The 27,566-nt window shown below is 37.0% G+C and overlaps 1 protein-coding gene across 1 annotated transcript in view; it reads right to left on the bottom strand.

Annotated features, from left to right (window-relative positions):
• Window positions 1-1,121: 1,121 nt before the first annotated feature.
• LOC121296097 (A disintegrin and metalloproteinase with thrombospondin motifs 18-like) overlaps window positions 1,122-27,566 on the bottom strand; it is a 45,281-nt gene continuing 18,836 nt past the window's right edge. Inside the window, exons 11-23 of the mRNA XM_041221297.1 lie at window positions 26,107-26,202; window positions 25,614-25,762; window positions 20,287-20,459; window positions 18,222-18,352; window positions 17,404-17,527; window positions 16,067-16,311; window positions 11,919-12,060; window positions 11,456-11,582; window positions 6,266-6,470; window positions 4,056-4,250; window positions 3,522-3,752; window positions 3,069-3,216; window positions 1,122-2,878 (exon numbers count right to left, since the gene is read on the bottom strand). Coding sequence (XP_041077231.1) covers window positions 2,760-2,878; window positions 3,069-3,216; window positions 3,522-3,752; window positions 4,056-4,250; window positions 6,266-6,470; window positions 11,456-11,582; window positions 11,919-12,060; window positions 16,067-16,311; window positions 17,404-17,527; window positions 18,222-18,352; window positions 20,287-20,459; window positions 25,614-25,762; window positions 26,107-26,202 — 2,085 coding nt within the window. The 3' untranslated portion in view covers window positions 1,122-2,759. The remainder of the gene's footprint in view (window positions 2,879-3,068; window positions 3,217-3,521; window positions 3,753-4,055; window positions 4,251-6,265; window positions 6,471-11,455; window positions 11,583-11,918; window positions 12,061-16,066; window positions 16,312-17,403; window positions 17,528-18,221; window positions 18,353-20,286; window positions 20,460-25,613; window positions 25,763-26,106; window positions 26,203-27,566) is intronic.

The raw sequence follows: 27,566 nt of genomic DNA, 5'->3' as shown, positions 1-27,566 counted from the left end.
ATTGTAAAAGTCTACCGGAAGCCATAATAGTAGTACAGCATTTCCTGTTAGATTTCGAAATGCCACGTGATGGAAAACGTTTGGTCATAGCTGTATATGCTCAAACCAGCACCATGCTCACCGAGCATCCTACAATTAAAAATGAGATTGTTTCCAATTACAAAGTAGTTCACATTCAAGTACTCTCTAGTACACAATCCACATTCATCTTCTGAGACCAGTATGTAGTAGTGGATGCTGCTATAACCTCAGTCAACCTCAGGCACTGGTTAGCCATTGTAATGCTGCATGGCTGTCAGACTGACAGCATAACTGCTTCTTATTAAAATGTGAACAGTATATGGAAAACATTTTGGTATATTTCAGGATGGGGTCAGCTTGCAATGTCAATAAACACACTGCAAAAATAAGTTTGTTAACAATCCAGAATGGAAATTAGGTGTTGTTGTGCCTTGTTTTATATGACTTACAACATGAACTAATTATAACTCACCAATGGTTTAAAAAAAAAAAAAGGCTTATTTGTATAGGAGATATACTAAACAGTGTGCAGCTATGGCCAAAGGTTTTGAATTAAGTAATTCTGCTTCATAAAGTCGAATGAGACCTGCTGAACAATATTACGTTAACATATTTAATTACATATGGCTTTGTAGTTTTCCTTATACATAACGAAATACTGAAAAAAACTGAAAAATGTGACATTTTGAAATTTAACATGAAATACTATTATGGCTTCCGGTAGACTCTTACGATATCATTTTTTGTAGTTTCTTTGATTACATGATAAATAAAATATCTAAATTCTGTTATGTCTCAATCCTAAAATTCTAGATGATGCAAAACTTTTGGCCACAGCTGTACACAGAGGAGCTGTAAGAAGTAGCACGCTGTACACAGCAAGCAATTATTAAACTGTTCCACAGGCTCAATGCGAAGCCTACATTGTGAAAAAAACATTAAGAAAATTTGAACATGAACCCATGAAGAAAAAACAACATCACTTACCATACATCCAAACTACATATTTTAGAAAAATTACTTTTTAAATGAATAATTCACAGTGTCAGCAATGTTTCTCAGGGTAATTTAAGGCACTCTTCAGTTTAAAGGGTGTTTTACATTATGTATTGTACAAGCCAGATATGTATATTTCTTCTGTGCCATCTGTTGCATTGAAGTGAATGAGTTACATTCGCCGATGTGTAAACATGTCATAACATTTTATTATAAAAGTTTTAAAAAATAATTAAATACGACACATAACAGTACATGGTGCTATTTTACAGCATATTGTGAAAAGACAAAAAGAAACCACATAAAATCACAATAAATCATGTTGTTAGGGGTATTGCCATTGATACAGGACATTTACTCCAAACATAAGGAGACACTAAACATATCAATAAATTACTTTTTTTTTTTTTTTTTTTTTAACAATAAACAGGAGGATGTAGACCAACATACAAAACATGATCATCTTAAATGAGATGAGTACAAAACATAAACTGGGAGAAAAACAAATTGCCAAGACCAAACATAACGTTGCTGCATCTGTTTGCACATCATTCATCTTTAAGCAAACATGACCATATTAAATTGGTTGAAGAAAGACAAACCCCTAAACTTAACTGCCCACTGTACAACATTAGTGCTGAGCTGGCTAATCATGACTTACAAAAAGATCTTTGTCCAATAAAAAGCAATTGTTGAGACTCCAGAAAACTACAGTTGGATGAAGCCTGGCTTGTACGGTAGTTGGTCTGGATCGCTAATGCTGTCAGCTTTTTTCCCCATATCAGGTCAAACATGTGTGGCTAAAAGGCAACTACTCATATTGGCAACATCAAAATGTACAACGTTTTTTAATGAAACAACATGAACAATGAATGAAGTACTTTAGGGAATTCATTGCTTGAACAGCATCTAATGAGGCATAGTAATATTTAACTGCTTCATTGTGCAATCATGTGCATCTGATAAAGCATAAAAACTTGATACATGAAAACATATGGACAGCCAACTAAAGGAAATAAAGAAAAATAATCCTAGCATTGAACATTTTACTTTTGGCATGCTAAACTGTTGTTATTGTATGTATGTGTTTTAATGTTGCGTTACACGGCTCTTGTCACTATTTCTCAGTCAGCATTGTTTTCTGTGTATACAGTTATGTTACAAAAACAAGCACAACAAAAATAAATTATCTAATTAAGTGCATTTACACTTAGCAGTCATATGCTGTATAAATTACAAGTACCGAGTTGAACATATACCCTGCATACTGCTGGACAATCCAAGAATTAACCTGTTCAGCAAAGACAATTCATAAATGGTGTCTAAACATAACTGATCCACAGTGTGTGGTCTAAAGGAAAAGCCATTACAGAAATATGTAGTTTACTTGTTAAAGGGTTTCAAAATCACTCTTCTCAGCATAAAAGATGAAATCCTACATAGTCTCATATTTCCAGTTCTCAAACGTGCAGGGGATCAATGAGTCACTGACAAATGCAAGCACCAGTAGCAGTGCATTATACCGCTATCATCCATAGCATTCTGTTAGAACCCAGTTTTGGAGCAGTGTTTTGATAGGTGCAGCAGTCAAGTACTCCAGGACAAAGTCTGTGCTGCAGTCTACCATGTACTGCTTCCCCAACAGGTTTCCACACACTGTCTCTTTTGGAGTTTTTAAGTGAATAAACTCCAGACTGAAAAAAGAGAATGGTTGGTGTGAATGTAGAATTAAATGTGATTCGCTACCGTGTCTTCCTGGTACACGATTTGCAGCACTGCTGTCCATAGAATTTGTGGTTGCACACACCATGCTGAGGAACCAGATGGCACCAGCTGAAGAAGTCAATGCAGGACTGATCATCTATAAGAAACAACAATCAATTGATATAAAGCTATTAACCACATTTTAATTGTATGCTGCGTTAATATCTCAGTCAAAAACACTACTGTACTGTTTCAGCAAAAATTCCATTTATAACCAATGTGTAGGAGAAAGAGCATCTAAAGTGAATGCATATCAACTGCAATGGCCATGTACCATGTGGTAATACCTTTCCTCTTGGGTGCCGGACAGAAGTTGGTGTTGCAGGCTCTGGAGGTGGTAGGTCTCTGGTGATGCTGACACCCACCTGATGGTCTGCCCTGCCTGAGACACTGCACACTCCGCGTCTGCACCCCTCCTCCACAAGACACTGTGCACTGCACAAAGACAAAGTCACGTCAGACTGAGACTACAACATGACACACGGTAGCATCTGACACTTTTAATTACTGCTATGCCCCAAGCCTATAGAACTCAACTGCCAAAGATTGATGCTGACTTTAAAAAAACTCTCCTAGGGTTACTGCTGTTCTGACACCTTTTCAGATGTACAGTTTTACAGCTGTACAGCGATTATGAGATATTTGGATTGAAAATGCAGAGACCTGTGAAATTACATAAGTATTTATCCTCTGTTAAACTAAAACAAATATTTACCATAGCTATCCAAGTGTTTTTATACCTGTTGCCAAGGGGACGAATACCATCCTGACACAACCATACTGACGGTCCGTTCTGGAGGGAGTCTTGGACCTGAGCAGGACCCCTTGTTGCAGGCTTGCTCCAGTTCCACAATGGGCTTCTGTAAGTTACGACATCTTCTCTGGAGGAATTCAATGTATTTGCCGGGAGCTTCTTTCTCACTACACTTCAGTTCCCTTTTCTGAACCCCTGGACCACAGCTTGTTGAACACTGGAATGAAGACAATGGATTTTATTTTTTTTAATTATGGATTTTTGTATTATTTCCAATCAATCAATTAAGTTCAGTTATTAGTTCATATCCATATTTTTTGGAAAACAGGAAACTGATGATTTGTTACCTATTGTTTATGATGTGACCCACATATGCAACATTTCTGACTTATATGCATTGATAATCTCTTTGTTGGCTGTACTACAGTATTTTCCAACATATGCGATAGTTAGAGCCTTTCTCTTGCTAATTTCTTATTGCAAATGCAATCTGTGGGTCTTGTCATTTCTATAGCAATACCTCGCTCCATGCTGATGTCACCCACTCCAGTCTGTCATTTTTCGGGCAGCGTCTCAGCACACATGTCTCCTGGGCTTTGGGTTTCTGATCTTGGCTGCACATGCTATCCACAAGGATGCTGGGCTTGTTTGACAGATTGGTGCTACTGCAGTAGACATCTCGCTTCTTCAGACCTCTCCCACAAGTCTTAGAACACTATAAAAGAGCAACTGAACTGAAAACACATTTCTGTCAACAGCTTCCCAGGAAGGAATATCTCTTTTGCGAACACAAGGAGTCTGTTTGTAAATTTGATCCCATTTTCAAACAGGCACCACATTTGTATTTTAACATCTGTCCCCGGTTTAATTAGTTTCAATATTTTAAAATAAACTATGCATTCACCAATTATCAAGTTTACCCAGCATTTTGTTAAACCATGAAATAATAACAAACAGCATGTTATGTATGACCATGTTATGAAACATTGTCGTCAAATTTGGTAAACAGGGTGTGGTTGGGTTACCAATATAAAACCGAAACAGAAAAAAAGGGGGCGTAATGCTCCATGCATTACAGAGATAACACGGACATAACAAAGGAGGTAGCTGCTTCTGCATCCAGCGCTCAAAGAATATCACAGACATTTGCAGGGCTTTTTGAGATATTATAGTAATAAAACAATGACTTGGATCACATTATTGAGGAGTTTGGTGATAAAACGAGCGATCAGGAGAGGATTTATCAGTATGCACGTCTATAAAGAAGTATGTGAAAAATACAACGAACAAGGGGTGGAGCTTGGCTGTAGATACCGTACTGAGTGTCCTTTTGCGATTCAATGCCTTTTAAACCAATTTTTTAAAAAAATAAAAGCGCATATGAAAATAAATTGTACCTGACGCACCTGGCAAGAGCTGAATAAATGGACTGCAAAGGGTTAAGAGGAGAAGAAGCAGCCACCAACTTCTGAAAGAGGGACTGATCTGGCGATGCCAGATCAGCAGGGTCAACCGTAACAAAGCCACGCCCTTCCTACCTCAACAAAGGGATTGTTTGCATTAAGGTGGAAGTTGGGGAGATTTATATTACATGCGATCTGATGAGAGTGCAATTATTCAATAATCCTAATAAGAGAGCAATCGTTCAATAATCCTCCCCTGAATTTCAGTGTAAGCTTCTAATGTTAAGTGGTTTGTACACAACTCTAACCAAAATCCTAACTGAAAACATTTATACAGTTTATGCACGTTTATTGCTTAGCATTAAATATGGTATTTGATCTACTGTATAAAGTATCGGCACTTTACAAAGACTAACTGGAAGCAGGTTTAACTGTTTTTATTGTAATTTCGCTATTTCAATTCACATTGAAAAAATTAGATACTACACGTCCTTTGACATTTCTCTTCCTCAAAACTAATACACGTCTGCCAGTGCAACAACACCCAGTCATGAATAGCCAATGATGTCATACCTCCTTTTTGTTTCAGTCTTAGGCTGATGACAAATGAACTTTATACACCATCCAAATGGAGATCTCTGTCACCAGATAAGATTAATAGCTTTGTCACACTATGCTGCATCTTACAAAAATCATGGCATAGCCTACGAATATTAGGAATATTCGTAGAAAACTATATTAATATGTTAGTAACACTAGCCTACTGACTGATGTTCCTTGCTCCTTGAATTTCATTAACTTCTCTATCTGAGCTATTCTGTCACTTAGACAAATGTTTCCTTCCCTCCAACTAAAAAATGACACACTGTTTAGTTAAGGGATTTAGAAAATATAGAAATCAGTATTAAATAAGGTTTCATTAACGACATTTTAAATGAATGGATTTGTCCTTTATAAAATGTTTAAAATTACAATTACAGTTCTCATCTGATCAAGTTCATCCTTGCAGATCCTTGCATAAACAACAGATGGCAGCGCAACAGTTCATGAACAGCTCACTAAGCAAACCAGCTCACTAAGCAAACCAAAATAAATAAATAAAAAGAACACAGATTTTAATGCCATTAGGGACCAAAACTGAAGTAAACCCTTGTTACTAATTCTGTCTTATTTTATTATGAGTAATTACACACAGTTACTCCCTCTCTCTGTCACACACACACACGTAAAACGACTGAATTTCATTTTTCACTTACAGAATTTTGACTGAAAGACTGACCAGTTTCATACTTTAGATTACAGGGTCTGAATAGTCCTCCATATTTACCTCAGACCAGGCTCCTGCACTCCACTCAGGCAGACATGCTTTGTTGTTGCAGGCCTGTACCTGGGCGGGTGTCATCACAGGACACAAAGAGTGCGCTACCACCTCCTCCCGCTTGAAGGACACCTTCCGGAGACACTGGATTTGACGGGACTGCTGTCCCAGTCCGCAGGATTTGCTGCACGTGCTCCATTCCCCTGCCGACCAGCTGTAAAGGCAGCACAATTCGATTTAATTTCCCTCTCCCTCACCTTATTTTCCACATTTTCACCTTTCTTCCCCACATTTTTGAATATCATCACTAATTTGGAAGTGCTTAGCTCTTAACGCACAGTGTAATCATAGCACCAGAATAACTACTCAGCTCATCTAAAAGGATATTCTGATTGACATAATTTGATGTTCCACTAAAGCAAAACAACAACTTTCAACATCAAATATCAGAAGTATTCTGTGCATGTTAAAGAATGTACTTAACCGTTTTTCGCTTTTACATTACTGTGAAAATAAATATGTATTTGTATGTATGTGTATTTATTTTAATGTCAGAATAAATCATGTGTGCGAGGCATTGCACATGCCAAGTAGGCCCAGAAAACACAGTGAAAAAAATGTGAATACTTTTCAATTTTGCAGACTGCCACTTAAAGATAGTTCCAACATTTGGGATCTGGGAGTCTTGGCCTCAGATAAAAGCTGAACCAAAATAAAGTTTGTTTGGGCAGGAAGATTACTGTAAATTAGTATTCAGACAATAGTGTGGCTATATATACAGACATCAAAAAACTGCTGAAGCAGGGGTCGTGTGGTACTTTCCAAACGGATCCCTACCTCTGCCCTTTTCAGGACCCGCCACATAATTGGCTATTTGGATTTTGTGTCCTTCAAATCAACTTACAAATTTGAAGGGAAACACAAAACTGCTGTTTGGGAAATTAACATTACACGAACCATATTGGAAACAGCAGAATCAACTAAACCAGCAAAGCTGGTAAAGGGCAGGGGATGTTTATGTTTTCTTTGTGATATATATATATATATATATATATATATATATATATTATATATATATATATATATATATATATGGATAAATTGACTGTCAAGCTTCACTGCAAACCAATTTTGGTTATACCATAATGTATGTGTGTATGTGTGTATACATACATACATACATACATACACACACACACATATATACCCACAGAGTGAGAGAGAGAATATCTTAATATCTGGTATATTTGAAGCCATACAATTGAAAAACAATATTTATGCAATATTTTTGAAAACTGAAAATTTTCATGTCTTTTTCTAATGTTTTGCGGTGTAATGAAAAATCATCAAAGTGAAATGAGGTAGGTGAGGCATTAAAATTTGAAATCACTGTATATTGTAGTAGTACAACTCATATTGTACTACTAGAAACGTAATACTAAAGATATGCTACAAGGAAACACATCCAATTAGTGTATCCAAGGTGTATCATTTGTGTTTTGTTTTTTATCAGTGTTATATTATTAAATATCACAATAAGTTCATTGTAGGTTGATGGTGTAAATCTTCTTAATAGATACAAAATGTATACATTTCCAATTGTAACTTCTAACTGCCTCACTTTCAACGATCGTTCCGAATAAAGGGTCTGTAACACAATGTGTATCCATTGTTATTTCTAAAGGGGGAGACCCCTTGTTACAACAGTTTACCTAAGGGAAAAGTGTAATTGACTGTACAGATGCAATGCGATAAAATCAAATTCAAGCTCACAGTTAAGAACCAGGGACACTGCAAAACCATTTAAACGTTAACATGTATCTTTTTGATGACATTTTCAGGTTCCAGATACAGTTAGAGGTCCCCCCTCCCTATCCTTCATTATTATTATTATTTTTTTTTTTATCTCCTCTGGTCCACAAAACACAGAATCCTGTGGCTCTTACAAGTGAAAGATCACAGTGTCTGGCCGAAGTGGTGGCAGAGATTCTTGGCTGCCTAGACTGATCCTGCCTCTCTGGGATTTAAACCCTTTCTCTACAATAAAACACGGATAGACCTGTCAGCACTACAGATATTTGCTGGAATGATAAGGGGCTTTTCTCGAGTGTGTGTTTTTATATATGGGTAGACTACTGTTTATAATGGATTTTTTAGGGTTAGTATCATAGTAGAGGTTGCAGGTATAGTGGGGTATTGTTGTGTAACACAGTACAATTTGTTTTTGGAAGTAAACCTCTTTATTTTGCACCCTGATTTACACATCAACAAATTGGGAAATTATGAGGGTTGTGAATTAATGAAAGGCCCTTTAACTAAAGTACAGTGAAAATACAAGGGTACTTTGCAATTTGAATTATTGGACACTAATTTATATTCTGGAACAGGCCTTAGATTGTGTTCCCCAGTTACAGTAATATACTTTCAAGCTGGCTAACTCGTAGCAAAAGTACACAAACCTTCAAACTGCAGTAAATGACACAAAAAGTAATTGGCCTGGACATTTTGGCTTCACTGTACCCCTTCTGCTAAAAAAGACTAAAGTCTAAGTGGGGCTATCCTGTTAAATAACATTTAAGATAACATTTTAAATCTATTGCGAGGTGTACAGAACAGCACAGTGATAAAGATAATGCACGCAGTACATGTATTACCTGTTAAAAAATTAACGTGATGCGACAGAGAAAAGATGAATCCTCGTCAACAATCTCCCTCCTGAACTGTGAGGGCATGGAACAGAGTACCTCCGGATGGATGGTTTGGCAGTTCATTCCAAGGCCAGGCAGAAGCCAGACATTCAGGAAGGGGGCGGGGCCACGATACCAGAAATGAGTGCCTTAAATGTCACGGATTGGAGATGATTGGCCGTGCCCCCGAAAGAGGGCATAACTGAGGGGATTTAGGGTATGAGACCCCAGTGATCCGTTTCTTGGTTTATGGTTAAACTACATGGACCAGAGAAATTTAAAACTACCATGAGTGTTTCGTGTTTTGTTTGTTTGTCAGCTAACTGTCATTGTTTGTTTCGCGAGACTGCTAACATGAACCAGGAGCTGTCGCTACACACCAGCACCAAACCCTGGACTACACTGCCACGTTGTTACATCTGTGTTTGCCTTTTCACCGCGCATCTGCACTACAGCACCCACTGTCAGGAGACGTGTCTGTGTTTGTGTTATGTGTCTTATTCTTTCGGGACTGTAACCCACCTTGTGCCCGGAGCAATACACATTGTTGTGTAGAGCCTGTGCTTATTATTTAAAGTGTTGTCAACACGAAACCCAGCAGGAAATAAAGAGCTGTTAATTGTGAACGGTCTTGTGCTTGTCTGTTCCAGAGCACTGCACCATCACTGTACCTGTGCACTACAAGCCACTCGTTCACACGTGGGTATTCCCTGACCAGTTCCCGGTGGAATTTTTCACAAAGTGCTTAGACAGTTCTGGTGAAAAGAGACATTTACACTGAATTTTCGTGCCGATGCTAATTGCTCTTCTCTTTCCAGCCATGCTTGCTGTTGCAGTCAGTGATTTCTTTTTGAACTGTAAACCCGACACTGCATACAGGGATTAAGTAGCCAAGGTACAGCACAGGGGTAATCACTCAGTAATGAGGTGCAAACAGCTGATTGATCAATCTGTTAAGCTTTTACTACAGTAAAGTGCTGCCTTTTGTAAACAGCTGATTGGTAGATTAGTACAAGCGATTACTACAGTAATAAGCAGTGCATTTGTTATTGAAATCTACGTGAATGGCACATAACGAGATCCAAACAGCTGAGTTTGCCCGAAGTATATGGCATGCTTAACACTGTATAAACAATGCCTTTGTTTTTGAAATCAATGGGAATGCCCAACGGCAAATATATAAATAGCCCGATATAAACAGCTGCTCAAAATAACCCTGTACGGTGTAAGTGGTGGATACTGTACTACCAACATAAACATTGGCAAGCATTGTTTTTCAGTGCTGACTCATCCTATACCCACAGTCTCCCGGGCAGGCTAGCTGATGTCTAGAGGATATGTAAATCCTGATGGCTACGGGAAAAAAAACATGCCGCAGGGACCAGAGTTATCCACTGAGTCCCTTTGTTTCCATTCGGAGACTTAACATACAAGCTGCTGCTGATCTACTTTGCTCCTAAGCGGTAAAAGAATTCAGCAGCATTAGACACAAAGAACAGACAAAAATGATAGATGCTAATGTTTGATGTGATGCTCAAGTCTGTTTTTCCATGCACAATAACAGTTAATGTTTCCCTAGAGTGGGTCATTTTGCTTTGAGTAATAAAACAAAAGTAAATAAACAGACTGCAGGCTCTGCTGCACTGACCTCAGTCCTGGTCACAGAGAATGAACACCTTGCTTCATCATACCTGTCTCAATTGCTACATTATGCGATCAGAGGTTGCAAGCCTTTTGCAGCTTTTGAAAATAAAGGCTTTTAGATCTCTTTTAGATTTGCCCACTCTGTTCAAGACAAGTTACACATGTCTGAAGGTATTTCTAACTTTATATCTTAAGTTTTAATAAACTGGGCATAAGATTATTTTCTGCTTTATTATGCTTTTAGCTTTTGGCCATAGCTGCAGATAAATGTCTGCTGTAGGTGATAAAGTGATCAGGTAGCAGTGCAGCAAAGAACTTTTCATTACCAGTACCTTTGAAATAGTATCTGCATGATCCACATAACAAAAATACCATACGAAAGACCTTCTACTGTGCTTTTTCCCTAGTATACCACAGTAAACTAAAAGGGTGGTCTTCTTACTCCATTCAAGCAGCCCATGTGCAAACATAGCCCACATTCCATTGTGATCCACAGGATCATCAGCTTTTTTGTATAAATATGAGTACAGCTGGAAATGGCTCAGGGCCTAAAGCAGATGAATTCAATTTGTCCAGGCATGTAATAGGTCTTAAACATATTTAATTTAAATCAGGTTAAAGGAAATCAGATCACCCTGCCTCCTGTTAAATTCTAAAGTGTATGTTTTGATGTCAGTGTATAACTGGGGTTTAAAATTTAATTTTAATGTAATACCACAACTGGGAAGAAACATTGTGTCTGAATAATCTTTCAAAACTTTTTTTTTTTTCTGCAGCTAACATGACCATTCATTGTGTTCTGACAATCAAAATGATATATTTCTAAATAAACTGCACAAAACCTCAAACAAGGAAAATGTAAACTTACAAAGCGGGGCATGGTTGAGTGTTGCAGACATTAGTTCCGATTGTAGGTCTAGTGCGTGGATTGCAGAAGGATGAGTTGACCTGTGTGTAATGGTCTTGTAGACAAACAGCCTTTATTGACATTTGACCTAAGAGAAAAATGTTGCATGTATGGAATTTTTATAGTCTTACAGCACTTTATTATTATAATTGTTTTATATAAGCTTATAGGAAAGAAAGAAAGAAAGAAAGAAAGAAAGAAAGAAAGAAAGAAAGAAAGAAAGAAAGAAAGAAAAGGAAGACAGAAGACCAAGAACATTCTACTGTAGGAAGTTAGATTCGCTCTGAAAACTTCTGATAATGGACCTTCCTAGGTCTCCAAAAGCCTTGATCTTTCAAACCTGACCAAGGTACTTTGAGTGGCTTGGTGTCTCTTTTCACTCTATGCGGACAATGTTATTTTTGCTGGTGGGGATGTTACTCACCTCCAGCGCATGAGGCTGAGCAATCTGATCTGACGGCCACCCAGGTGTAGTTGTGTTGTGTAGCAGTGGTCTTGCTGTCATTCAGGCTCTTGGGTAAGGTGTATTCCCAGGCGATGCCAGGGTTCTTGCCTTGCAGAAGTATCTGTAATAAGTAAATAAAAAAATCTATTTGACAGGTCTCTGGATTACCAGAGAACAACCTCAAACTCCAGGGTGTGACTCTCTTCCAACGTAAAAACCTTGAAAGAGTAATGCATGCACAGTTGAAAGTGGGCTACAATAATAATCCTAGATTTAAGCATCTCACTGTCTCACTGCCTACAAAAAAATAAATGAAATACAAATAAAAACGTCAGGAGGGTGACAGTAATGTTTCCACATTCAATGCAATCTTATTGTATTATCCAATCAAAGGCATACCGGTATATAGTAAGAAGGCTTAAATATAAATCGTGCACGACATCAACCGTAATAACACCACCACATATACATTGTTTAAGATGAACAGCAAATTTGCTTCAGGATTACTTTTTGTTCATTTGTACACTATATACAGTAGTTTCAAATAGTATCAGCAGCACCTTTCAAAATTAGAAAGCAATCATGTCTGATGAAAAGCATTGAAAAACTGTAATCTGGCTCTCTACCCACTATTTTTATGATTGAACACATCAATTTGAACAATGTGTGTAGCATTACCCTTTAATCTTCCTTTGGCTTGTAATCCAATCTGGTTCTACGACATGATTAAAAATCTGCAACTTCCTAGTGATGATGGCATCACACTAGCAACATTATCACTTGTTCCATTTTTCTTGTGTTGAATATCTTTTGGCTCTTTTTTTTTTTTTTTTTTTTTTATAATTATTTAGTTAAAGATATAAAGATATCTTAAAATACAACTCTTTGGAATAATTAAAAAAAAAAAAACTGCTGTTATTTCTTGGAATTTAATCACCGTGCTGTGTACATATGTTCAGAAGGATCCAGCTGCTAAGTTAATAGGTAGCAGGAAGAAACAGTAGACCTGTAATGCTTTTGATCTATGGCATTGCATCAACATGTTTTAACACAACGAAAGAGAGATGGTTGCTCACATGTACAGGAAGTAAGAAAATTGATTTTAAAGCCTTGTATTTCCTTCCCTTAATGCTGATGCAACATGCAGCAAAACCTGTCTATAAGCTAAAAAGTTACAAGGGTATTAAAACAATATCAGATTCAACAAAGTTAATAAAATCAATAAAATCACAGGGTATTGTAAGAGCAATTTCAAGAAAAAAAAATGAATACACCACACCTGTTTATGTTTTTTCCATGCTTAATTGTACTCATGAAAGCACTTCCACTATACCTTTTTTTTTTTTTTTTTTTTTTTTTTTTTTTTTAATATATACACACACACACAAAACAAACTATATTAAATTGTATTTGCAATGTAACATACTACCAGTAAGCCATTAGAAACAAGCATGTGTTAAACTGGTGTTTCCATTTTCAGACTAGGAGGAAGTCAAAAAAGATTTAAGGGTGGAAAAGCTATTAGAGAGTATCCCCATTGTAGTCTCCCAAGTCACTGACATTTTGTTTTAAATCATCCAATAGCTCTAAGGTTAATAGTTTTTTTGTAAGTCCTAATCTGTTTACAAACTCAATGCAAGAGGAATCAACAAGACTGAGATCTTTTTAAGAGTTTATATAGCCGGAAGAGCACAGAGTGACTGAAACTAATCCAAACAGATCTTTTGTATTGACATAAGTAAACTGCTTCATATTCTACACTTGTTACAGGATTGAATTGTAATGGGCCAATCAGTCTCATCTGGTGAAGAACCAGATTATATATGGCCAGATCATTAGAGAAAGTGAATGTTGAAAGTCTGGTAATTGTTTTTTTTTTTTCTTTCTAGATTCCTTTAAATTAACATCATCACTCTTTAAATAATTGTTGTACCTTTTTAAGTAAAAAAAAAAGCCAATTTTTTTAAACATATAGTTTGAATTAAATTCAATGCAATAGATGTTATCAGAAAAGAGTAAATAAATAAACGTACGGGAAAAAAGAGAGAAAGAAATGGCAAACTATCAACCTGAAAACATTTAGACAAACACCGGGTGCTTCAGAATGTACAAAACCGGAAACATTCAATTTTTCAACCAGTCAACAATTCAGTCCAAACTTACTGCTGTCTGATATGTCCTCAAACACTTCCAGCTCCTTGAGCAGAATTGTTTAATGTTTACCTTGAACACACCAGCCACCTGATTTTAGACACAACACTCAAGCAGTCCTGACCTCAGGTCTCGAGCTATACAATTTACAGCTTCTTAAGTTGCAATAACCGCTGCAGTTGAATCCTGCCAGATATTCCCAAGTTAAAGACCGAGTTAAAACAATGAGTAAACTGAACTCTCCTGCACAAATAAGTACCCTTTTCACTCTGAATTAGCTTTTCAAACAAAGATAATAAATTCACCAAACCAGCTGTATCCCTGACTTTTGGTTTCCTGGCTGCTAACGCGGGTCGCAGGTAAGAAAAAAGCAACAGAAAGAATTTCCATAGTCTGGATCAAATTTCCGTTTGACCCAGGGCTTACCAGCCACACTGTTTGAAATATTGTTGAAGGTTCTTATGAAATCCAAATATCTTATAGCACCAAACAGCTGCACAAATTAGGAAGTCAGAAAGCAGAATATTTTTATTAGTACTCACTGTCTGTTCTCCCAACTATTAAACACTATCTACAGCATATGGTACAGGTTAGTTGCAACTGTCAGCAACTGTACTAAGATACAGAAAACAACCTTTTAAGGGATCCGAGTACTAAAAATGCAGTTCACCTGAAACAAAATAATAAATAAAATAGGGAAGACAAAACTTAAATGGATTTTTTTTTTTTTGCATAGGAAGCTACTGTATCTGCCTCTATACAGCTGTGTATGGATATATAACCATGGGCCAATGATATAATACTGCCCAATATGATCACGCAATTATTTTTTTAACTAGACGACTACAGTAAAAACTCTCTCTCTAAATACTTTGCACTGTGTGATTAAGCCAATTTTATCCCAGAGTATCTTGCAGGGACCTGAAAGCAATAAAGCACATGCCTACTGAGCTTGTCTCTTGGTCATAAAGTCTACACAAGCATTTCAATGACTGGGAGCACTCTCTTCAAAATTACCTGAACAATGACGACAAAGGCATTCCAGGGATTTCACCTTGACATTTTTACCATATTTACTGGTTTAAATCTTGTTTTCACTTTAGCAGGAGGCGAGACACAGCCACAGGGATTCTTGGCAGTACCTTTTTAAAAGATCACTTTTCTACGCGGCCATGGTGATTAACATAACATATACATCTCACCTGGTCTGCTTTCTACTCCCTAACATGCCTTTAGCTTGAACCATCAAAAAAGGGTAATTGGCACCGTTTACAGGGGCACTGTTAGCAATGCAACCTCCAACAAGATGTACGTTTTGAGGATTCTCCAGCAGTAAAACGGTTTGTTCAGACTGCTACATTTTAGAGATTTCATATTGATGATGATGATGATGATGATGATTATTATTATTATTATTATTATTATTATTATTATTATTATTATTATTATTATTATTATTATTATTATTATTATTATTATTATTATTAAGCAAGATCACATGAATAAAGAAGGAAAATCTAGCAGGAACTAGATAATTTGCATATCTATACTTCTGATTAGTTCTTGTTTAATTGTACAATAATTAATCTTTCTGACATATTTCATTCATAAAACCTATATCCCCTGCTGCACATCCTTATAAAACGAAGAAATCTGCTGTTTGAAAAGTGCCAAATAAAAGAGTCTTCTGTTTGAGTATGTTGCTGGTCAGTATATTCCAACATTTACACGGCTTCTATTTACCCCACAGATTCAGCCCTGAGTAAAGGCTCACCCTGCATAAACCCTTTACTGATGAAAGGCCCTCAGATGTAGCGGGCCTGCAATACAATGAATCCTGAATAGTAGCATTACACTATGCAATTCTTCATGGAACCTTTTATTCTGACTGAGAGCTAGATAGAGCATTTTGCCAAAGTTGTCACTGCTAATTTTGTAATGGACATCAGTGATGGAATGAACAGAGGAAATCTTACTTCAAAGACCAGCGTCTCATTAGTCGGACCGGCCGCATACAGGCTTTCTGGACGGTTAAAGGAGCGTTGATAGTCAAACACGGTTCCAGCAAAGGGGAATTGTCCCGGCCAATCAACTGTCCAGTCTCCTGTCAGATAGTATTTCTTCTTCAAGCTACGGACGGCCAGATAACTGGTGGAGATTTCCATCTCACGCACTTGAATGCTGTGGACTCCTGCTGGAATTGTGACTACTGAATAATAATCTGGAGAAACAAAGGGAAACAAATCTTTGTAAGCTGTTTTCTTAACATCAGGTAGCGGCACGAAAGAAAGGGTATCATCCTAAAAAAAAGAGAAAAGTTCTAAGGATCTCAGCTTTGAGGTTAAGATGAGGGCCCAGCTGGTTTGTTCTTTGACTGATTGTCTCGGGTTCGATGCATTTTTCAATAAACATTTTAAAGGCTTTACAAACCATTTATTTCCAAAAAGCTTTTACTTTAAAAAAAGGTGAACACATAGTTTTGGAGATTTGTAAAGAGACCTCACTTATAAGTTTAGCAAGGTAAATGTAAACTGTAAATATTTGTTTTGCTTATGCAATGACTTGTCATATTTCGTCTATGCTATATCCATACAATAACAGATTCTAGGACATTACTGTCTGAATGTTCTGCGGAGATCTACCCTGGGGTAGTGCCTGCCAGTGGAGCTTTCTGATTGGTGGATGAAGGTTTTCTAATACACTTCAGTATACCGCAGGAAATTGTTATGCCTTGCGTAACAACCCATATGGGATATCAACCAAAGAAGAGATGTAGATATATATCTCTGAACTATGAGGTAAAGTTTTGATACTCCGGACAAGTCTTAGCTTACAGTATAAATATAAGATGAGGGCTCACCTGCAGGCTAATGGAATCTGCAACTCAATTCATGCTGTCTGATCAATATAGAAAAGCACCATATAAAACAAAATTCACAATTACTCTCCATCTCCACAATTGTTTTCTAATTACAGCATGTTTCTCCTGATATATACTTCATAGCCATATGATTATGACCACATGACTATATCAAATCAAATAAAGCACTGAGATCTGAGGCATGCCCTATTTTTGTATGGGGATCTTGAACTCAACCCTTTGTAATACTGGCAGTCTGTGATGGGAAGACAAGATTTACATTTATGTGTTGGTTCATCTAGGAACAGATATGAACTCAGCAGTGCTTACAGTGAGTAAGCATGATATAATTACAAACAAACTCTGAATAATGGATGGATTTGCACTTAACTTTACAAACATATACTTAGAGCTTTTCACACCACCCAGTCCTGTAACTTGTTTCTAACTTACCATTAACTCTGTGCTGCTGGTGGTACTGCCCTTTGAAGAATGTGCATGTTGAGTTCTCCCCCTTACACATGCCACAGGCATCTAGTGCAGCTTTTGAGCCCAGAACCTGGTCACATCCTACTGGCTGAAATAGACATTTAAAACAAGTTAAAACACGTACACAGTGTACGGCTGTCAAAATGTAAAGGATTACTATAATAAAAATAGGATATGCACTATCGGTTTGCCCATTTCCAAGCTCCATGTATAGAAATAGTTATGAAAAGCTCTATTTCTACAACATGTGAAGAACAGCCTCAGTGGGGGTATTAGTCCAAATATTAACTACGCCTGCTCCGATCCAGACAGCACAAAACTAGGGTTAATTTACTGACCCCCCCCCCCCCCCCCCCCCCCCCCCCCCCCCCCCCATTCTAAGCAGTACAACTTGTAGAAATTATATTTTATATCATTGTGTGTGTGTGTGTGCAGCAACACATTAATTAATTTCTCTTGTTAAATGCTTTTATCTTCATGGCAACGCATGAAGCTCTCCTCATGATATTCAGAGTCACTCTTTTCCTGCTTAGTAAGCAGACACGGTCATTTGAATATTCCCTCCCCTAAATGAATTGAGTAATCTGCATTGGTACGGCAGATTTTTTTTTTCCTACATCAGAATAGCATAGCAATGCATTTACTGGCTTTTGTTGAACTGCTCAGCAGGCATCCATCTGTCTTTATTCCATTGTCCATTGCTTATGTAATTAAATAATATATACTTGCACATGCATGAAACAGCAATACAAGATATCTGAAGAAACTGGGGTTTACCGTACCTCACAGATCCCGTCAATGCACACATCATGCCTGTGATCAGAGCAGGAGGTCCCATCCTTAACTTTGCTCGACATTGCAAAGAAGAATTCAAAGTCTTCTGCTATGCAATATAGTTTACAAATGTCTTCCACTGAAAAAGAAAAAAAAAGCACTAGAACGCCTCAATACAAAATGCTGTCTGAATTTCTACCAATAGCAATAGCACTTCATAAATATCTAGAAATAGTTTTTAAAAAATGAACTTGATGAGAACATTGCATGCAAAGTGCAATACTATGTAAACGTAGCATTTCAGTTACTACCTTGTATGATCAATGAACATATGGTCATTTGGCTAACTCAGTTGTATTTTCATGCATCACCTCCCTGCCAAATCAAGTGCAGCTCCATTGCTTGAGCCATTCAGGTGGGGGTCTGCAATGGGTGACTTGGACATTTTTGGCTGTACTCAGGTTCACATTGCCATAGTTAATGAGCCGAGTATTACCTTGTTCGGTTTTTTGCTATTTTATCCCCTTCTATGAGGAGGGTGTATTAAATTAAGACAAAGCTAATGCAAAATGGGTAATACTGGCTCTGTTATAAAGTACTGACATTAGGAAAAGTAAAAAAAAAAAAAAATAATAATAATCCCAAAACATTTCTCCCTTCAGATTTTTATGACCAGTTTCTACTCCTTTGATCTAAAGCTGACAAATGTGTATTTAAATTACAGCATTTGAAACATGAGCATATACTGTACTAATGTTAATTAATAAATAAAAACAAAGTTTAGTTAAAAAAAAAAAAAAAAAAAAAAAAAAAAAAAAAAAAAGGACATAGGTACATCTGAGAAACTATATATATATATATATAAAATGTAAGATTTACTGGAATTAACACCACATACTATAACTCTCTTTACACTATTCTGGTATGATGATCACTATGCAGTGTTTATGTTATTGTTTGTACTTATCAAAACATTTCAGGTTGGGGAGATAAACTGACAAATCTAAGCCAAAAAAAAAAAAATCCAGGATTTGAATCCATGCTCAACGCTTAAGTGCTCAGTTACTCCAAGGAAAGACTCTACCTCTTGAAACCAACAGTAAATCCCAGTGACGCTAATGGGGGGGGGGGGGGGGGGGAATATTGCCCTCATACAGTACTATACAGGCAGGCCTTTATACTGCACATATTGAAAAACACTACTATAACATCTAAGAAGATGTAAAAGGGTTTTGAACAGTTACATCTGATCTGTTTAGGCAAGAGGAGGTTTTTTTTTTTTTTTTTTTTTATTACTGTTAATGCTATTGAAAGTAACAGTAGATTCAGATAGTTAAACTATTGATTGAGTATCTGAAAGTGAAAGTTCTTTTGAGTACCACTATGTTGCTGCATACGGCATCTGCTAACTCACTACATAATGTACTATTAAAAATCAATTTCCATTGGTTAGGCGACCGTTTTCATCATTAAAAAACAAAAAAAAAGTGTATACACTTATACCTCATGATATCTGCTCCAAATGGGATAATATTAATCTAGAAAAATAATTCTTGGGAGTTAAAATGTCCCCAAGGCTTTTTAATAGCCTATTAACTCACACTCTGTGAGGACAGGCAAGTACATGTTTCATCAGCTTACACTTAACAAATCCGCTTCTTAGAACTTAAGAACTAGGCATCTTGATGTTTAATAACAATTAAAAAGAAAAAACAAATTGCAATGAACCAACATGTTAATGTTTAATAAAATCCATACTATATAAATATGTGTTACTGTGAAGTATGAATAATATTACAGGAAACTACTTTTCATACATAAGAAAACTTTGGGAACGAGAAAAGGCTGTTCGCATCATACATGCCTGTAACTTTTTTGTTGTTTTTCCCTAACCATAGTAAAAGCAAGACATCATAACTGTGTTACTGTGTTTAATAAGTAGTGAATAATCTCCACTACTGGCACTGTATAATGTAAAATGTATGTGATGAAAGATTTTCTGTAATTTATAAATGCATGTAAACACACACTCACGCACATAGTGTAGAAGCAGGTATTATAAAGTGACTGTACCTTCTACTTTTGTGTAGGGTTTCCATTTGTAGTACCAGCCCCTGAAGGGTTTGCTGTTATATTCAGCACACTGCTGTGCCCGGAAGTCCACGCTGTTGGGCTGGCAGGCATTGATATTACACAGCTGGTATAAGCGAGTGGAGCCTTGGCAGAACTCCCCGCCATACTGTGGCCTAGAGACAAAACAGTAAAGCTTTTTTTTTTTTTTTTTTTTTTTTTTTTTAAACATTATATACAGTACGTGCATGTGAATATTCCCTGGAAAATGTTTATAAAAGTATAATAAAGCACACAGCAAAAAATAGAAATTAATTATTAAAAACCATGGCAAATGTATAGTAAAAATAAATAAATAAATACAAAATAAAATATAATTCTCTAAAGTATAATAGTCACAGCATGCTCTTTAATAAGGATTATGTTTACAACACATGCCAGATCCTCTCACATTTTATTCTTCCATTTAGGCAGGTATCCTGGAAAAAACTCCAAGTTACACATGCCAATATCCTCTAGTCTACAGTGGTGCTTTAACTTGATATTACAGATATTATCTCAATTCAATTCCTCTGTTGAGCATGTAAACTTTGTTTCTCAAATGAAGGCATTCTAGGCATACTTGCGTTGTATAACCTCAAAGCAAAGAACTCTGGCCAGTGCTCTGCTTACAAGATCCAGGCCATGCTGTGCTCCCGGCAGTGGTGTCACAGCTAGAATATTATCTAACTGTGTGCTGCTTTACACATTGAAGAATACAAAATGGTGTTATAAAAGGTGTTACTATTTCTCCTTGGGATTGATCACCACCTTCTGAGTGTTATATCATAAAATGTTTGCAAAATCATAGCATTAAAACACACTATTAGATGCCCAGTCAAGTTAATAAATTGTGCACTGTGTCTATCTAAGATTCCATTAATCATTATGCAATGAATCTATATGCTAGAGCAGCATTTCCCAACCTTTTCCACCTCAAGGCCCACTTAATTATCTGGCCCATGAGTGAAGGCCCACACATGTGATCAAAACGTCGTTAGCACCCCCACCAGGCATACAACTCTAATTTCTCAATTATTATTTAATTCTTTCTTAGCAGGCACCCTTTATATTGATGTGTTGTCTATTATTTTGCACCAAATCGAATTGTACAGTAAGTTAGTATACAAATCCTCACAATAACTAAAATATATATATTTTTATAGCTAAAAATGTCTCTGACAGTTGAGTTAAATACCGACATACAACATTGGAGAAGTCAATGTGGGGATGTTTTTCTAAAAGCAAACATTTCAAATCACCCCTCTAACTTTTGTGTTCCAAAGTGTGAGCTGCTTCTTAAATCCCTCAATTTTGTCAACCACCAAGAACACACTGCTGTTTCTTCCATGAACGGACAGATTCAGTTGGTTGACATTGTCAAATATCTCAGACAAGTAAGCAAGCTTACAAGAAATGTATGTATGTAGCAAGAAATGTATGAACCTCCTTCATTTCAAACAAGCAGTTTAGCACCTTTCCGCTAGAAAGCCATCTGACTTTGCAGTAAAATAGTAATTGCACATGATCAGACTCCACGCTCTCGCACAACGCTGCAAAGCATCTGGAATTCAGGGCATTATTTTTTATACAGTTCACGGTTTTCACCGCACAACATTGTTTTGGTTGCCAGGCTCTCTCCATTGTAAAAAACAATGCATCCATTTTGTTCTGATGCTTTTTCTTTCATTTGTTTCACCACACCACAGTGTTTTCCCATCATGAATTCAGGCCCCATCAATACATACTCCAACGACTATTTTTCCAGTCCAATCCCTTTTCAACAACAAAACTGTTAAGGCAACGGAAACAGTTGTTCTTGTAGGCCGCTCATCACAGAAAAACATGCCTTCATGCAGGTCACCATTCCAACAATACCTAACAAAGGTGAGCAGTAAAGCTGCGGTGGAAACATCTGTAGATTCATCCAGCTGTCCTATCCTTTCCAAAAGTTGACTTTCAATGTCACCACTAATATCCACTATTCTTCTAGCGACAGTGTCGTTTGAAAGGGGAATGCTCTGATTTTTTTTTTTACAGTGGGCGGTACAGGCTGCAACAAGGTAAGACACTTTCAGGGCTTTTTTTAGAATGTGTTGTTGACATCTGTTGACTTTTTAGCTGATCTCGCTTCCTTTCAAAATATTCTTTTGGCATTCAAATGCATCCAGGGTGTTTAGTTTGTAAATGCCTTTCCAGCTTTGAAGGCTTTAGTGCTTCATTGGACAACACCTCACCACATTCAACGTACTGAGGTACTTGGCTATGGATCACCCGTTGTTGTAAAACCAAACGTAATGTAGTTGGGATCATATTTTATCACTACTTGCTTTAACTTTCTGGCTACTCCAGAACTCTCTCCACCATCACTAACATTTCTCTTCAAAAAATGTTCCATCTTCTGATATATTTTCCTAGCCTTTTATCTTGTATTGCGTGGCATGTAGTAGTCTTTTTTTTTTTTTTTTATTCTCACAGTTGTCCTGTGTTATACTGCCCCCCCTTTATAACTCCACCCTTGCACACTACCAACTATTCTTTCTGAACAAATGTCACCAATATAAAAACAGTGCTACTTGTACCCATTATATCGCCACCCCACTGTCCGCCACCCGCCAACTTCCCAAGTCAAGCAAGTTAAATATAAGCATTGTAGTTTCCATCATTGTAGCTCCAGCTATGCAGTTAACCTTTGACTCACTTTCCTAATTCGTTATTAATTGAATGTTCATATCAATGTCATCAACACTCACCCTCCCAAAGCAAAACAGAAAGTACAACATGTCAAGTTGACCCTACATTTAACACAGAGCAAAAGAAACAAATCTGCATGTATACATCTGAAAATAAGAAAGCAAGTCAGCAAGACATTGCAAACGTTTTCTTGCCTAAGTGAGGCATGTACTGTTAATCGAATGACAATTGGAGACATTCTAATGGATAAAAACAAATGGCTTACTCTGATGGAATCGATTTGTTTAACCTGAAAAAGGCTTGACGCAGTCTAAAACAATTAACTTTTATAAACCACAGTAAATATTGTTTACGTGCAAGTTTTGCACAAATAAAGGCTGATTCAAACTAAAGCATCAGTTTTGTAAACAGCAGAATAGTTTTGTTTGGTTTTTTTTTTGTTTGTTGAAACTAAATGAGTGTTGTATTTATTTACTTATTTATTTTAACTATAAACTGTTCCTCAAAGTAACTATGTATGTTTCATACAGATGGGAAAAGATGATAAAATGTCAATATGCTGTTGTGTTAAGAACTAGTACTGTAGTTTTAAAAAACTAACTAAAAAACTAAAAGACGATGTACAGATCTAACTTTTTGGTATTAATTGACATGGTTATGATTAGCTATGAATATGAATATAAAGAACCTTTCTATATGGCGTTAACTTTTTTAGATAAATAGGTATACCCTGCCAAGTGCTTTATGTGGAATCAATTGAAATGCTTTATTTATTTTGTAAAGAAGAGCATTGCAAGTTTCTTCCTCAACATCCTGGTCTGATCAAGCCTCCTCAGCATGGTGGGAAAAGTTTCAGCCATGTTTAATCTGTGATACACTTCCCAGCTTCCAAAAAGTGATTGACGCTTACACTGTGAAAACAAGTTAGGTTCATCAGCACCTGTTAAGGATTAAATCAAGTAAGGCACATTCTTTGGGATGCATGCCTGTGTCCTAAGAAACTCTGTTTACATGCTAAGGCAGAGAAATACACTTATTTGCAGGCTGATTTGTCTTTATCCTCATTGTCTTCCAAGCTGAAACTTTCTAACTTTTACACCCAAAAGATGGCACCTGCACAATCACTGTGTTATGGTGTTGGCAGATTTAAATTTGTAACTCTGAACTGGATTACTTAGTGATCTACAGCAGCTCTTTGTTAGGCATCTAACTTGAAATACTTAACCCTGAGTTTTATAGGAGTTTGCTGCAAAATCAATGCAGCTGTGGTGTTCACCAGGTAGAGAGACAGACACGATCAGTGCATAATGGTCCCTATCTTTTGAGTGAGGACCCTAAAAGTAGTACCATTGACGAATAATGAGTAAATTAATGAACAATGAGTAAAGCACTGACGATCTCAGATAGTCTGGATTCCTAAGACCAGGATTCCCTCAGAAGCATAGTGAAGCAATATTATCGCCGTCATTAAATCAGTAGAACAAATTGATTTGGCCTCAAGTGGAAGAGGTGTAAAGGTTGTGTAATGCCTCCTAGCAAGCTGATAAATGCTGTTAATTTGTGGCAGCAAGGGAGAATCCTCAATCCTGGCATAGAAATTATTTAAACCGTTATAGCAGAAATAGCCACAGGCATTTTACGGGATGAAGACAGAAAGGATTGGTATACTGTAACTGTATTCCCCTTGCCTAATGCACAAGTAAACTACTGCATTTACATCCCACATGGTCTGCTTTCAATACAGTTAATCTCAAGATAAGTTAGAAGGGTTGAAAAAAAAAAAAAAAAAAGAAATTCCACATAGTATGTAAAGCAGATTCATTTAATTTAGATCCTGAAGACCAATGTTTTCTAGAAAGCCACCGTATTTAACGTAGACCAAGAGTTTTATGCCCAGGGTTTTCCAACTCCAGTTCAAACTTGATATTAAAGCTATACCACTCCACATCTGTGGTGTACCACTGCTGTTCTATAATCCTCTTTGAGCCAACACAGGTTTATAGGCCACTACTGTTAACAGCACTCACTTCCGTGGGCTCACATTGCTATGTTTCTCTGATTCCTTGTACCCAACATACTTTAGCCGGGATGAGAAACTGTAGGTTGAGGTAAGTCCTGAAAGCCTTTCAGACCATAAAGGAGTGGTCCATAGGACATTACAGCACTGTTGGTAATTTGCAAGCCTCTTAAATGTTATCATCTGTCATTTCTAATTTGTTTTGGCTGACTCAGCAGAGCAGTTTCTCTGCTGCCAATGAAAACCTGCATTAGTTAACTCAAACTCCAGCCTTATTCATAACGTTTTTTTTTTTCTTTAATCACTTAGATATTTATAAAGAATAGTCTTTTAAACAGTATGTGAATTTCTAGAAAGCTCCCACAAGGTGTCCTTGCCAGAATAGCAAAACCACACATCTCAAAACAGCGTAGGCGGCATTTTGTTCGGATTACCATAAAAAGGTCATATGAGCTCATTTTTAATAACTGCAACAAACAATGTGTTTATTACTGTTGAATTTCTAAAAAGAGATGCATCAACTATATTAAAAAAAAACATAAAAGATAATGGTAAGACCCAGTTCCAGATATATGCTTACTTTGGGCTATTGCAGTGTCTCTCGCGATATGTTACTCCCCTTCCACAGGTTCTTGAACACTCAGACCACTCTGACCACTGGGACCACTGACCGTGGACAGCTTTGGGCCCATGATCCCCGAACTTCACACACTGGCCTCTCCGACACCACTGTCAAAACAAGAGCAGAAAGCGGGTGTCAATATCAGCTAACAGTAGATCATATCCTGCCTGGCTTTGGGTGTTAAGACCACTAAATCTGGGTGATTAAGATTTTATTTCTGCCAAAGACAAAAGCAGCATTCTTTAGATCTTTTTCTTTTTTTTTGGATTGCAATTGTTTTTATGTACTAGTTTTTTTTTTTTTTTTTTTTTCTTTTTTTATGTTTGTTTTTTCCCTTTTTATCTAATTAATTTGTGTAGTTAATGGTCAGGAAAGACTATACAACTCTTTCCTGGAAGGACCTCCCACTGGGAGTTGGTTTTCCTAAATATATTCCGTATGTATAACTCACCGTGTTTTGTCCACAGATGGTCCCTTCTGCTGCTGGCATAAACTTAGTTTCACACCTGTTGCCTGTTCTATGGCACCAGAGTGACTTACAGATATCCTAAAAGATACAAGGAGTTGAATCATCAAATAGTTGGCCCCAACTATGCTTTACAGTTGTCCTTAATGTCAAAATCTTTCATAGAAGCTGCTGTTAAAATTGTAAAAAAAACAAAAAAAAAACAAAAAAAAAACACCAGTTTGAAAGTACCGACAGAATACAGAGCAACAGGAAACAATGAAACACTGCAAATATACAGGTGCATGAGGACAACATTTAGGTTTAGGGGGAAAACAAAAGAAAATGTCCTTATATAATTTGGCTAGATGTGAACTGTTAATTGGGGGTCTGTAAATTATTACTGCTTATTTGCAATCCAGATCTAAATTAGAGATGAACACAACTGCATTGCTTTGGACTACAACCAGCTTCTCAGATCATCCAATTAAACAGCCATGCTTAAATGTTCCCAGGGTATTTTAATACAATATAACAAAAACAAAAGAAAACAAAAAAACTTTCCAATTTAATCTGGTATTCATACTTTTTCCCACCATAACGTTTTTGCGTAATTAATAATGACAAAAAGACTTGGCAAGATACAAGAATAGATTAAAAAAAATTCTGAATAGTATTTACATTCATCCTGTTAGACAGCTTTCACTATGTCACAGTCACTATTTGACAACCCAGGTCTTGATGCCTTTAAAAGCCTGCACGCATCTTAAGATGGCCTTCCCTGTAGAGCTGTTATTTGTTTTAGCTGCTTGTCTGGAGGAATGTCTAAATACAGAACTTCTGCCATTTGTTAAAGACACATTCTGACACAGAAGGCACACAGGTTCTCTCAGACTTCACAATAGAACTGCTGTTACGTCTACAGTTGGTGTTTAAAAAGAACTAGAAATAAATCTGGCAAACCGGCAACATCTATTAAATGTTCATCTTTTTTCAAAATAAATGTCTCTTTAATAATCTTAGAGGGAAAGCTTCAATCCATGCCGTGGATAAGTGCCACCTGGCACCCCGCCCGATTGGCAACAAAAGTCAGTTTTCAAAGCTGGTCCCACTGATGGTGCTAATCTAACGCCGGTGAGGCTGCTTGGTTCATGCAGCGAGTTCAGAAGAATGCACGGCCAATTAGCCCTCTTCTACTTAGACTACGCAGTCTGAATCCTAACACAAACTGCTGCTGTGAGACAGTGAAAACCCCTTTAATTATGAAGTTGTGTCGTTCATGCAGTAGCTTAAATCACAAAGACTAAAGCTGAAATACAGGATGTGAAGGCAAAGGGATAGAGATACTGCATGGCTACTATTGAACTTGGACATGGGAGAATTTGTATTTTCCCAAGCCTGTTGTTCCCTTTAACCCATAGCATTAGTGTTAGCACTTGAATTAGCATGTTGACAAATGCATAGAA

This window comes from Polyodon spathula, chromosome 21, assembly GCF_017654505.1.
Source record: "Polyodon spathula isolate WHYD16114869_AA chromosome 21, ASM1765450v1, whole genome shotgun sequence".
Classification (NCBI taxonomy): Eukaryota; Metazoa; Chordata; class Actinopteri; order Acipenseriformes; family Polyodontidae; genus Polyodon; species Polyodon spathula.
Note: the sequence above shows the minus strand (reverse complement) of the source record. Positions and strands in the feature narration are given on the sequence as shown.